At 32.2% G+C, this 12,241-nt stretch overlaps 1 protein-coding gene across 1 annotated transcript in view; it reads right to left on the bottom strand.

The window, feature by feature from the left end:
• Positions 1–4,973: 4,973 nt before the first annotated feature.
• Positions 4,974–12,241, bottom strand: part of LOC129948577 (dynein axonemal heavy chain 3) — a 131,165-nt gene continuing 123,897 nt past the window's right edge. The window contains exons 63-67 of the mRNA XM_056059683.1: positions 9,663–9,874; positions 8,950–9,147; positions 6,123–6,333; positions 5,846–5,884; positions 4,974–5,536 (exon numbers count right to left, since the gene is read on the bottom strand). Of these exons, the coding sequence (XP_055915658.1) occupies positions 5,168–5,536; positions 5,846–5,884; positions 6,123–6,333; positions 8,950–9,147; positions 9,663–9,874 (1,029 nt within the window). The 3' untranslated portion in view covers positions 4,974–5,167. The remainder of the gene's footprint in view (positions 5,537–5,845; positions 5,885–6,122; positions 6,334–8,949; positions 9,148–9,662; positions 9,875–12,241) is intronic.

The following is a 12,241-nucleotide window of genomic DNA, read 5'->3' as shown; positions in this document are numbered from 1 at the left end:
GCATGTATTTTTTGTTTGTCTGTTTTGTTATAGAGTTTTCATTTCCGTTATGTGTGCCATTTGATCTATAAGAAGAAAGTTTGTTTTCTTTTTTTTTTACGATTCATTGTTGCCCCGTTATACGTGCATAGTATGAATAGGTGTGGGTTAAAAAAGGAAAGCATAACAAGCACACTCGAAGCCGGAAAACAAAAGATTGTCTTTTCCGGTGTTGTATTTGTACTCCCTCCACCCGGTCCGGTTATATAGTCATAGTCTCAAAATATTGTATTTTGTTTGTCGGTATAGTTTTTATTTTTGTTAGCTTTTAATTTTAAAACAAAGTATAAAGTGACACTTTTTGTTGTTTTGTTGTTGCAGAATACTGGCTGATGGGCCCAGTGGTGGTTAGCTTTTAGTTTTGAAAAATACAAAAGTTTTATTATTTTATTTGTGTTAGTTTTCAAATAAAAGTTTTTTTTTATTAGTTCGTATTGTTTTTTGATATACAAAATGTAATAAATGCAAGTGAGGCAATATTTATAGATGGACTTTTAAATTAAACAAAATGGTGATTTTCTAAGTCAAAGAATCGAAATTATTCTATAGGATTTCATTCCGTACAAAAACATATAATATCCTACTATTAAAATTAAGTTAAACTAATTCTGAGTTTAATTTACTGAAATTTTGTAAGGGTTTGTCCTTTTTATGACTCATTGACTTCATATCTCAGGAAGCCTTAAAATCAAAGAATTAAATAAGACAATTTGACGTGTCAATGGCAAAAACAGGCATACAGAGTCTACTCGATAAAACTAAAATCGATATAAGATTTTCCTCATGAAAGACTTGAAGCGTATGTTAATAGTTCTCTTGTCGGGTGGTGTTTAAAATGTTTTTGTGGCTCGGATTTTGGCTCAAAAATCATCAATCTATATACAAGCGATTATTTAAGTTGTTAAAAGTAACGTTGTTGAAAGTAAAAATCATGTAACACTATTGTGTTATTCAGCCTTCGTTTAAGTCAATTTTTTAGCCTATATGTTTATAGGATTTGTACCAATTTGAGGCAAGAATTCGTCAGGTTATAACCCGAATGAAAACTTTCATATTCCTCATGAATTTATGAAATTTTAAATTAATAAATTCATTTCCTAGACAAAGGTTTATTTTTATTTCATGAACAATGGAATTACTGATATTGAAAAGGCTCTGCAAAATAATAAAAGAAATTCGACCTAACCCGGATCGTGAGTTTGGATCTTGAAATAAATTTAATATACATTGAATGACGGATATGGTTAAAAAAGCACTTGAAAAAAATAAGAATGCTCTTGTTATATTCTTAAAAGTAACTTAAGTCTTTGATAAGGTTTAATTGGAGTAAAAACTACAAAGAGACCTTTCCTTTCTACGAAAAACTGAAATCATATGTTTTAAAACTACGGTACGACCAGTTTTTTAAAATACAGAAAATTGAAGTAAGTGTACCGAAAAGAAGTGTCCTAGGACCAAACATGTACCTTTTATATACAGATATTGGAGTAGACATCAACTCCATTATGGCCAACTTTTTTGTTGATACTGAAATATAGGTACCAGAAAAATCTTTCACAAAGTAAAAACAAGAACTGCAAAATGAAGTCAAAAAAGTTAGCTTTTGGATTTCTAAATATTGAAAAAATAGTTGAGACCTCAAAAACAGGCTGTTAAAAACTTGTTGCCATTATATTTATTATAATATTAAACTATTCAGACAAATTTAACTGTAAAATTTATACAGAAAAAATCTTCAATAAATACTATTACAAATTTTTAACAATAGGTTTTTTTTCATATAATGGAGAATATTTCTATCGACAAGACATAGAATATTATATATGTATTTCAACACTGTGCGAGTCTTAGGATGAAAGGGAAGGATTTAAGAAAAGATATCGGTGAACATGAAAATTGGAGGGAAAAAAAGAGTGGCCAAAGCATTCCAAATTCTCGATACACGATTTAAGAAAGGATCTCAATTGACAGTACACTCGAAATTGAGCTCAAAGTTAAACTGATGTGCATTCCTAGAAGTACGAGTATTACGGCTGAATTGTTTTAGGGGTAGAATGCAACTGGCTAATTCGACAGAACATTGTTTGTAAAAATATCGATAAGAAAGCGAAAGGGATACAAAATTGCGGCGGTGTTCTAGTGATGTAACCGTTTCGGTTATAATGCTACCACCTATCATTTTTAAAGCCCTTTTTTTGAATTCTATCCAGAAGATTTGAACTTGTTTTGTGGGCACCTTCCCATACATGCAAATTATATTCAAACTTTGTAAATAACAAATCAGAAAGGGTGACCAAATTTCTTGCACCGTCAGAGAAACCTAAGCACCTTGCACTGTTTTTGGAAACATCGAACATTCCATAAGAGGTGATTTGTAATACACATACCGATTACTAAAAGTTGATTAGGTTCCTGGATACAAGTGCCACTCATAGATATTGGCATCGGGGGTGTGTTACGCTTCAACGACAGGAGACAGCATTAAGTTTTCAAAGCATTAAATTCTACACGGTTGGACAATGCTGTCAAGATCAGAATTAAATGATTATCATTATTCACATCGGAAGGACAAAAATGAGAATCTAGAACTGAATATGAACAGCTGAGGGCACTGTCGTTAGCGAAACAGTTTAAAGGTGGCAGTTTAGTAGTGTCAGATAAGAGATCATTTATGAATATAAGGAAAAGAGTCGTAGACAAAACGTACCCCTGGGGGACAACACCATTTATTTTATGAATTTCAGACTTGAAAAGTAATTTCTAATACAACGAAGAAAAGATTCATCAATACCAAAAGAAAGCATTTTCGATAAGACAGCTTGGTGCCAAACTTTATCAAATTCTTTTGAACTATCAAGTGCAATAATGTTACTTTCTCCAAAACGATGTACAAAATTGTCTTCTGTTCGGAGAGATAGACCATAGGATCACCAGTGGACTTAATCCTATGAAAACCATACTTTAGGTCATTAAGAAGCATCCGTTTTTGGAGATATTTCTTAAGCTGATTATTTATCAGCGTTTCTATAACTTTGGAAAGCAGGGAATTGAGTGCTATTGATAGTTGGATTGTATCGATTCTCCTGTTTTATTCATCAATACCAAAAGAACGCATTTTCTAAAAGACAGCTTGGTGACAAACTTTATCAAATGCTTTGGAAATATCAAGTGCAATAATATCACTTGCTCCAAAACGATGTAAAAATGTTGTCTACTGTTAGGGGAGATAGCCCATAAGATCAAAAGTGGACCTATTGCTACCAACACCATACTGTAGGTCATTAGGAAGCTTCCGTTCTTGGAGATATTTCTTAAGCTGATAATTAATCAGCGTTTCTATAACCTTGGAAAGAAGGGAAGTGAGTGCTATTGCACGATAGTTGCATTGTATTGATTCTCCTTTTTTAGGGACAGGCTGTACAAATGCAATTTTTCATCCGATCGGAAAGAGACCTGTAGAGTAGGAAAGACGGTAAAACTTACGCAGTGGTTTTGCCAGCGTTGAAGAACATCTCTTCAGAACAATACTATCCGGCCCAGCGGATTTTTGTATCTCAAGGTGATGGTAAAGGGTAATATCCTTACCTATAGGAAATAGATTGAATAATTGATCACATATTTTCGAATTTCTTAAAACCAAGTACGGCTCATAACGAACAAAAAAAATACCAAGTAAAAGTTTTCGTGGGTATCAATGAAATGATGAAATAATAATTTTGCACACACTTTTAATTCGTATATACCTTCCGGTTATTCTATGAATTTAATGAGAAGGAAGTTCAGAATGGTTTGGTTTGCAATAAGAGTCAATATAAAGATAACTATTGGTGAACTCGAAAAAAAGGCGAAATAACATCAGCTCGACAATCAAAATTTAATACAATTCTGAGAGAATGTGGTTGAAATACTAATTTCAATTCCTCCAACTTAAAACAATTCAGAGAATAGTTCTATTGCAAATTCAACACTGTATCAGTCCATTAATCAAAGTTTTAATGGACAAATTCTATTCCAAATTTTCCTAGGAAAAAATTCGAAAAAAGAAAAAAAATACGTTTTTTCTAATTATTTCACACCTTTTGTGGAAAATTATTTTTAAAACTATTTTTAATTTTGAAAACTTCACACATTTTTCAATACGATATGAAAACACAAAACAAAAATAGGTACTAGAATTTTAAGAACTTCAATTACTAAGTCGTAAAATACGTTTTATTTCGTATACAATTAAAAAACAATTATTTCAATTTAATTTAGCTAAAAAAGTGTATTAATTTTGTTGTGGTTGAATGTGTTTTACCTAATTAAACACGCTGATATTATATTTTTCACTTTATGACTTACAAAATTTTAATTTTAATCCATTTGATTTTAATATTTAAATTGAGTTTTTCGGTGAATGCTTTATTTAATTATTGTTAAAACACATTAATTTCATTATAAATATTTAATTATGAAATTATACTTTCTGCGTGGGCATAAACCTAATATTTGAATCATATACAGAGAATTTAAATGAAGTTATTATTTATGAAAATCCTATGATAGTGAACTTATGGTTTATCAAAATTGAAAAACTAATTCAAAAAGTATCAATTTTAATTTTTCCTTTGTAATTCTGTAAAACTTAATTCATTTTTTATTTTCTGTGGTAAAAGTAAAACAAAATGTATTTCTTAAAACCTCATAAACCTCTTAGAAAAATATTTCATAATTCCTGTCAGAGCAATTAACATGAGAAAAATATTAAAATTTCCAGAAAACTAATTTGTTTTCAAATCATTACAAAAATTCAAATGATGAAGTTGATGTCTGTCAAACAAAACAAAAAATAATAACAAACTAATTTGATTGCACATCAAAAGCAATAAGCAAAATATATTTCATTTCCAATTAAAATACTTACACAAAATATTAAAAAAACAATCTTGTATAGCAAAATAAATGTATATTGTATATATTTATGAACAAACATAGAAGACATAGAAAAAAATGTTGTATTTTTCCAATCGAACTGATATGCTTCTTCAATCTCCACTTTGACTTCGCAACAATAATACCTAGTGTCCTGTTTCTGTCCATTTCGAAAGGACATTCTCTCGGATGATATCGGTGATTTCACAGTCAATTAGTCGTCCAGTTGACAGAGACAAGCAGTGCCTCGATTTATCCAGTGCGTAGAACTAAGTTTGCTCTCCAGTTGAATGTACATAACAAAGTTAGTGGAATGTCCTGTTGTGGACAGTACACCCCGGCGTTCGCTTGTTTTATAGATGGGGCAATCGTAGTAGGTCTTCAAGCTGGATAACTTGGTTTCCCCACCATCATCATCATCATCACTGCCAGTGTCTTTGCCACCAACAATATCAACTCCAGTTTCAGACTTGAGGACTGGCATCATCAAGATAATTGGCAGAGTATCAAACAGTATTTTCGAAAACGATTCATCCAAGCATTTAAGTTCTCGATTCCAGCGGGCGCCCTCCAGGAATAGGCCCTGTGAATTGAAGTGAAATAATGGAAAATAAATACTCTCGACGGAAGTCAACATGCCAATGCCAAGCTAAGGCATATTATACAAAAGCAACAGCAATACCAATAGCAGGATCAGGAGCAGGAGCACAAATAGAAACAGAAACAGGAAGTATTATGTAAATGGGGATATTGGAAAAAATAAAAACAAAAACAAAAATAACAAGGATTGGTGTATAGAAATTGGAAGAATAGAATTTAGGACAAAAAGAGAAGAAAATGGCTGATGGCGGAAGGAAGAGGATATTTTTGTTTCATTATGCGCTTGTCTTACGTCAAAGGAAATTGTGTCCTCATTATTGGCCTTCTGCTCCTATTTGATGTATTGAAATGTTTGTTTTTGTTTGGTTTGGTTTCAGTTTGGTTTTTTATTTTCCGAATGTTTTAATGATACGTTTACATTCATTCATTTGATGGCATGTATAGTATGTATGTGGGTATGGTATGGTATATAGTAAAAATAGATAAAATGTCAAAAGCATTAATTTTGATTTGGCCAAAAATATAACAAACGAAAAGAAAAACAATAATTAAAAGGAACAAATTGATACCTTTACGTATGCTCCCACTTCCGGAGATTCGTCTAGATCTGTTTCAAAGTCAGTCACATGGAATTCAACACCGATTAAATCAATTTGATAACGATGTTTGCGGGAATAATTCTGCAGGACTCCGGTGATAAATGATTGGGTGAAATAGAAACCCGATAGCCAATAGACAGTGGGTTCGCCTTGGTCAATCCATCTTTGGAAAAATTCCAATCTGTTTTATGTATAAAATATGGAATGCGGTTGATGTTAAATGATTTTTCATACAAAGTTTAAAATACGGTCTGTCAGGAATGTGATAAGAAAAAATACATTTTCAAGTTCAATAATTATTGATTCTAATTATTACCGTCTGACTGAATAATGACATGAAGTCAAGTATTTATTTATTCAACCTTAAATGAAGGCAAGGTTTTGAACTTTGCTATGTTTTTGATATCAAATTCCTGACAGAATTAACGTTCAAGATGTAAGGCTCAAATTAATTTTAAAATTACTACACATTAAGGAATACTTCTAATCATAAGTAGGAAATTAAATTTACTTTTGTTTATAAACGGAAATTATTGTTACATCTTCAAGTTTAAAATTTTAAATTTCTTAAACCTAGACTAAAGCGTTTGATTATAAAACTTGTTCTCAGTTATTCAGAATCCAACTAAAATCATTTTTCAAGGCTTAACATGAATTATTTCTTCAAACATATCTAGAATATTTTTGTTTAATACAGGTTCTAATGACCACTTCAAAAAAATGGCGTTGAGATATCGGTATACATTCAATTTCAATAAAAACTTCAAAAAGTTGAAAATCGCAGAAGAAGAAAAAGCTTTAAACTAAAGGGTGTCCCAAAATTAACGCAAGATTTGAATTTGCCGCCATTTGTGCAGTGAAGTGTTGGAAACCGTGAAAAAAAGCAATTTGACAGCTAACAGTATAGGGTTATTAAAAATGGAGCGTTACACGATAGAACAACGTGTCTTCATTATTAAAGAATATTTCAAAAATAGTGAAAGCTTGGCGGCTGCAGTTCGAAAATTTCATACAAAATATGGTCGGAATAGTGTTTTAACTTCGTCAACTGTGAAGAAATTAATTGAAAAATTCATGGAGACTGGATCCGTTGGAGACGCCAGACACACTGGTCGTCCAAAAACAAGCCGTTCAAATGCGAATGTCGAAGCAGCAAAATCATCCTAAGCGATGAAGCACATTTTCATCTTGGTGGCTTTGTCAATCGCCAAAATTGGCGCATTTGGGGTTCGGAGAACCCACATGTGATTGTCGAAACACAAATGCATCCAAAACGCGTGTTTGTATGGTGTGGATTTTGGGCTGGAGGCATAATTGGGCCATATTTTTTTGAAAATGATGCTGGCCAAGCAATGACTGTTACTGGTGCTCGATATCGCGACATGATTACACAGTTCTTTCTGCCAAAATTGGATGATATTGATGTGTCCAATATGTGGTTTCAACAAGACGGTGCCACATGTCATACAGCCCGTGAAACAATTCAATTACTGCATGAGACATTTCCAGGTCGTGTACTCTCTCGTTTCGGTGTTCAAAATAGGCCTCCTAGATCGTGTGATTTAACACCATTAGACTTCTTTTTATGGGGTTATTTGAAATCACAAGTCTATGTCAACAAGCCCACAACCACCCGTGCATTAAAGGAGGAGATTCAACGCTGCATCAACGAAATTCAGCCACATTTATGCAGAATGGTCATGGAAAATTTCAACAAAAGAGTGCGCATGTGCATGCAAAGCTGTGGAGGCCATTTGTCCGATGTGTTATTCCATACATAACCCTATTCTGGGATCATGACGAAATCTAGAATGCCAAAAATCTCGAATCCCGAAGATCTCGAAAATAAAAAAAAAATATCTAGAACGCAAAAATCTCGAATCCACAACAATCCAGAATTAACAAAGATCTCGAAAGACTCTATCTAGAAAAAAGTCTCGAAAAAAATATAAATTCGAATATTTTTAACAATTAAAAGTCAATAAAACACAGATACATCAGTTTACCCAATATTTTATTTTCTGAGCAAGAAAACAAATTTTTGCAAACAAAGTGCATGTTTAGCAATGTGCAATTGTATGATTGATAACTTTACTTGTCATCTTTAAGTTTGTTAAGGAGAAGTAAGTTATCCAGAATGTTTGTTTGAATTTTTGAAGGAATGTTTAAAATTCGCCCGAATTTTAAACATTGCCTCAAAAATTCAAACATACATTCTGGATTTTTGCATTCGAGATTTTTTTTTCTAGATTTTGGCATTTCGAGATTTTATTTTCTAGATTTTTGTTTTCGAGATTTTTTCCATTCTAGATTTTTGTTTTCGAGATTTTCATATTCGAGATTTTTACTTTCTAGATAATTAATTTCTAGATATCGTGGTAGACGCCCCTATTCTATGTACTTTACGAGTCAATAAAAATATAACTATAAAAAGACTAAAAACGGCGTTTTCTATTTAATTAAAATCTTGCGTTAATTTTGGGACACCCTTTATTATGTATTTATTACTTTATCCTGCCATGTATTTGTAGCATGCCTTAACAGTTTTAAATACATATCTGTTTGGAAGAGAAACGGAAAATATCGAGCATTACTTTTAGAACACTGAAAAAGTAAAATATTAAAAAAAATATAAAAAAAGTAATGGACCTAAAACTTAACATTGTGGAACATCAATTACATTCCATTATTATAAGCTACACCTCCATTATAAGGAAGGAGAGGGTTGTGGAAAATTATTTCAAATACATTTTACTAAACTGACTTTAAGCTTCAAACAGACTTCTTATAAATGTACCTTGCCAAAAAATCACTAATATAGCTCCCAAGTGGCTTCAGCGATGGATAGCTCTTCGACAACCAGGCTCCAGGTAATTTTCCAACTATCATCGATGAATGAACTCTTTCCAATTCTGGAATCATCGCAATTTGTCCTTGAACAGCTTTTTGTATATTAACAAGACTTTTCCGGAGATAATCCAAGAGTCGATTAAATCTATTTGACAGTTCGTGAAAAAAAAGATAGAAAAATATAAAGACAAGCAAAAAACAAAATATAATCCATTAATATAAACAAAAAATAAAAAAGTGTCAACACACGTAATAACACATCCTTCAAACCACAAACAGGTTTTATGTTTTGTTAGATATTGAGAAATAAGAACAAACAGGATAAGCTGAGACACGACTCTGTCGTCATTCGTCTAGGATTATCCTGGTCGCATTATTTGTCATTTTTTCTCTATCTTGCAAAAATAAAATTGTTTAGTAGGTAGGTTAGGTAGGTACGTTGCTATAATACGACGGCAATAGATAGTAACTACGAGTAACGTCATCAGAGTACTGAAACTACTGACACGTTTTCTGGAAAAAATCATTGTTTGTTTCGCTTTTATTGAAAAGCAAGACAAACAACAACAACAACAAAACTCCACCGAGAAGAAGAAGCTTCATACATATACATATAAAAAAATCAAAACGGAAAAAAAGAACAAAACCATTTTTATTTACCTTATGAGCTCCTGGCGTAGAACCGTATTCATGGAATTCGTATAAACAACAGGATATTTGTGGGAAACCCCTTCAATATCGTAGGGTTGTGGTAAACGGCTTAGGATCTCCTTACATACATGGTATGCAGGATCCTCGGTTGTATCTGTGGCCGACGATGCTCTTGTCGATGCCAACAGTTCAGTTTGTGTCAAGAGGACTCCCTGAAGAAGCTGTTTTGTTCCAATTTGTTTTTACCAAAACAACGGAAAAAAATGATGTTGGTAAAACGATAGGTATACGAGTCCGTATATATGCATGAATGTGGGGTACATATAGGTGGCGGTAGTTGGAAGATTGAAATTTAGGATACACGTGTTTGTTATTGAATTCAGATGGAAACAGGAGCGATGCCGAAAAAATATAAAATAGCCAAAAAGAAAAAAAAAAAAACTAAATGTATAAGACAGACAAGAGGAAAAAAAATAAATAAATTGGAAATTGTATTTTCCTTATCCGTATCCGTTTGACGTGGAAATGACAATGGAAAAGGGATTTTCAGGTGGATTTCAGAAAAGAGATATTTATTGCTTGTGAATTTCACGGAACACTACAAAAATATGATTTTGGAAAAAAGCAAGTATTAGACATAAATGTGGGATATTTGAAAAAAAAATGGGTAAATATTGAATTAACTATGAACAAGTTGTATCATTTTCAAGCCATAACTAATTGAATTTTAATTTATTGTTTTTTTTGATTTGCTTTGAATATCCCATACAAAAAGTTATGAAAGTCTTAATATTGAACTTTGAAATGGTTTAAGTATCATACATTATTTGGGATATTCGCAAAATGTGGGTAAATTAATATTTTGTATTGATCAAACAAAACCAACATTAACAACGTTAAAATAAAATCGAATGATTTTTATATTTTATAACGGTTTATCTATTTTGTGGTTCAAAAGTAGGTATAGGGCTGGAATTCGACATCTGTCAAACTAAGTTCTTAACCAGTCTTTTTTTAGTTGAAAGTATGACATTAACGAAAACGGATCGCATACAAATTGTTAAAACCTACTTTAAAAATGGTAATTCTGCCAGAGCCACATAACGTGCTTTAAGTGGAGATTAAGGTTTGCATAATCGTCCAAGTACGCAAGCAATTGGCAAAATGTGAAGAAATTTGAAAAGACTGGATTGGTTAAAGATATTGTGCATCATCGTTCCACTGAAAATATCGCTGCTGTAAGCAAAAGAATTGCTGCAGACCCGAATGTATCGATTCCTCGTCGTTCTCATTAATTTGGAATGTCTTTATTTCGATATATACCTACAACCATGTTAAGTCCACCTCACACAATAACTGGAGCCAGCTGACCATTCACAACGTCGTAGATACGTCGAATAGATCCTTGAACTTCAATAACAGGCGGTGGACGGCAATTTTTCGAACAAAATTTTCTTCAGCGACGAAGCACATTTTTCATTTGGTGGGCTATGTTAATAAACAAAATTGTCGTATTTGGGGTTGAGAATCCTCAAGTAAATGAAGAGAGACCATTGCGCCCAAAAAAAATCACTGTTTGATGAGCTCTTTGGTCCGGAGGTGTGATTGGATCTTACTTCTTCGAAAACGACTAAGGAACGACTGTTACCGTCAATTTGGAGCGTTATGGTCTTATGATAGCCGACTTTTTTTGTACTGCTATGGAAGAATACGACTTGGAAAAAATGTGGTTTCAAAAAGACGATGCCAATGAGACATAATTTCTCGTCGTGGCTATATCAACGATGAGACATAATTTCTCGTCGTGGCTATATCAACTGGCCACCAAGATCATGCGAAGGACCGTGTTTATGTAGATAAACATTTGACTTTTGAGTACTTAAATACCAACAGTCGTCAAGTTATGTTTCAAAAAGTGATCGAAAATTACCTCAAAGAATCGATGCTTGAAACAGTTCGAGTGGTGGTTATTTAAATTGAGTAGTTTTTTACATATAATTTCAACGTTCAAACTTTACAAAAAAAGAAATTTCATATAAAACAGTATTTTATGTCTGTTTTATTAACGTTTACTTTTGAAACCGCAAAATGTATTTGCGAAGCCAAAAATATCTACTACTTTGGATAAAACTCTAAACTTTTTGAAAGACATCATTTTTGGCTGTTACCAATTTATCTGGGTGTTTAATAATTTTTCCAATATTAAACTAATTAAATTGCAAATATCCCACAAATAGGGTTTTCAAATGATTTGATTATATATTATAATTTTTGCAATTGTTCATTTACATTTTGTTAAATAGTAAACATTTTCTTTGTACACAATTTGAAAACACATAGTCAATCTGGCAGACGGCATTGCCACCGCCAAAACACTTTTATTACCAAATTTAAATGTTATTCAATTGTAACGGAAACTATTGTATTTAACAATTTTAAGTAATAAAAAACATCTATCATCTATCATCATCTATCATCTATCTGATTTGATTATCTTAAAAAGTTGTTAAGAGAATAAATACTTTGTGGCTGAATTGTAGAATATTTTAAACTCCACGAACACGTAGTATTTTTGAATATCCCACACA

This window comes from Eupeodes corollae, chromosome 2 (assembly GCF_945859685.1).
Source record: "Eupeodes corollae chromosome 2, idEupCoro1.1, whole genome shotgun sequence".
Lineage (NCBI taxonomy): Eukaryota > Metazoa > Arthropoda > Insecta > Diptera > Syrphidae > Eupeodes > Eupeodes corollae.
The sequence above is the reverse complement of the archived record's forward strand: the minus strand, read 5'-3'. Positions and strand labels throughout refer to the sequence as shown.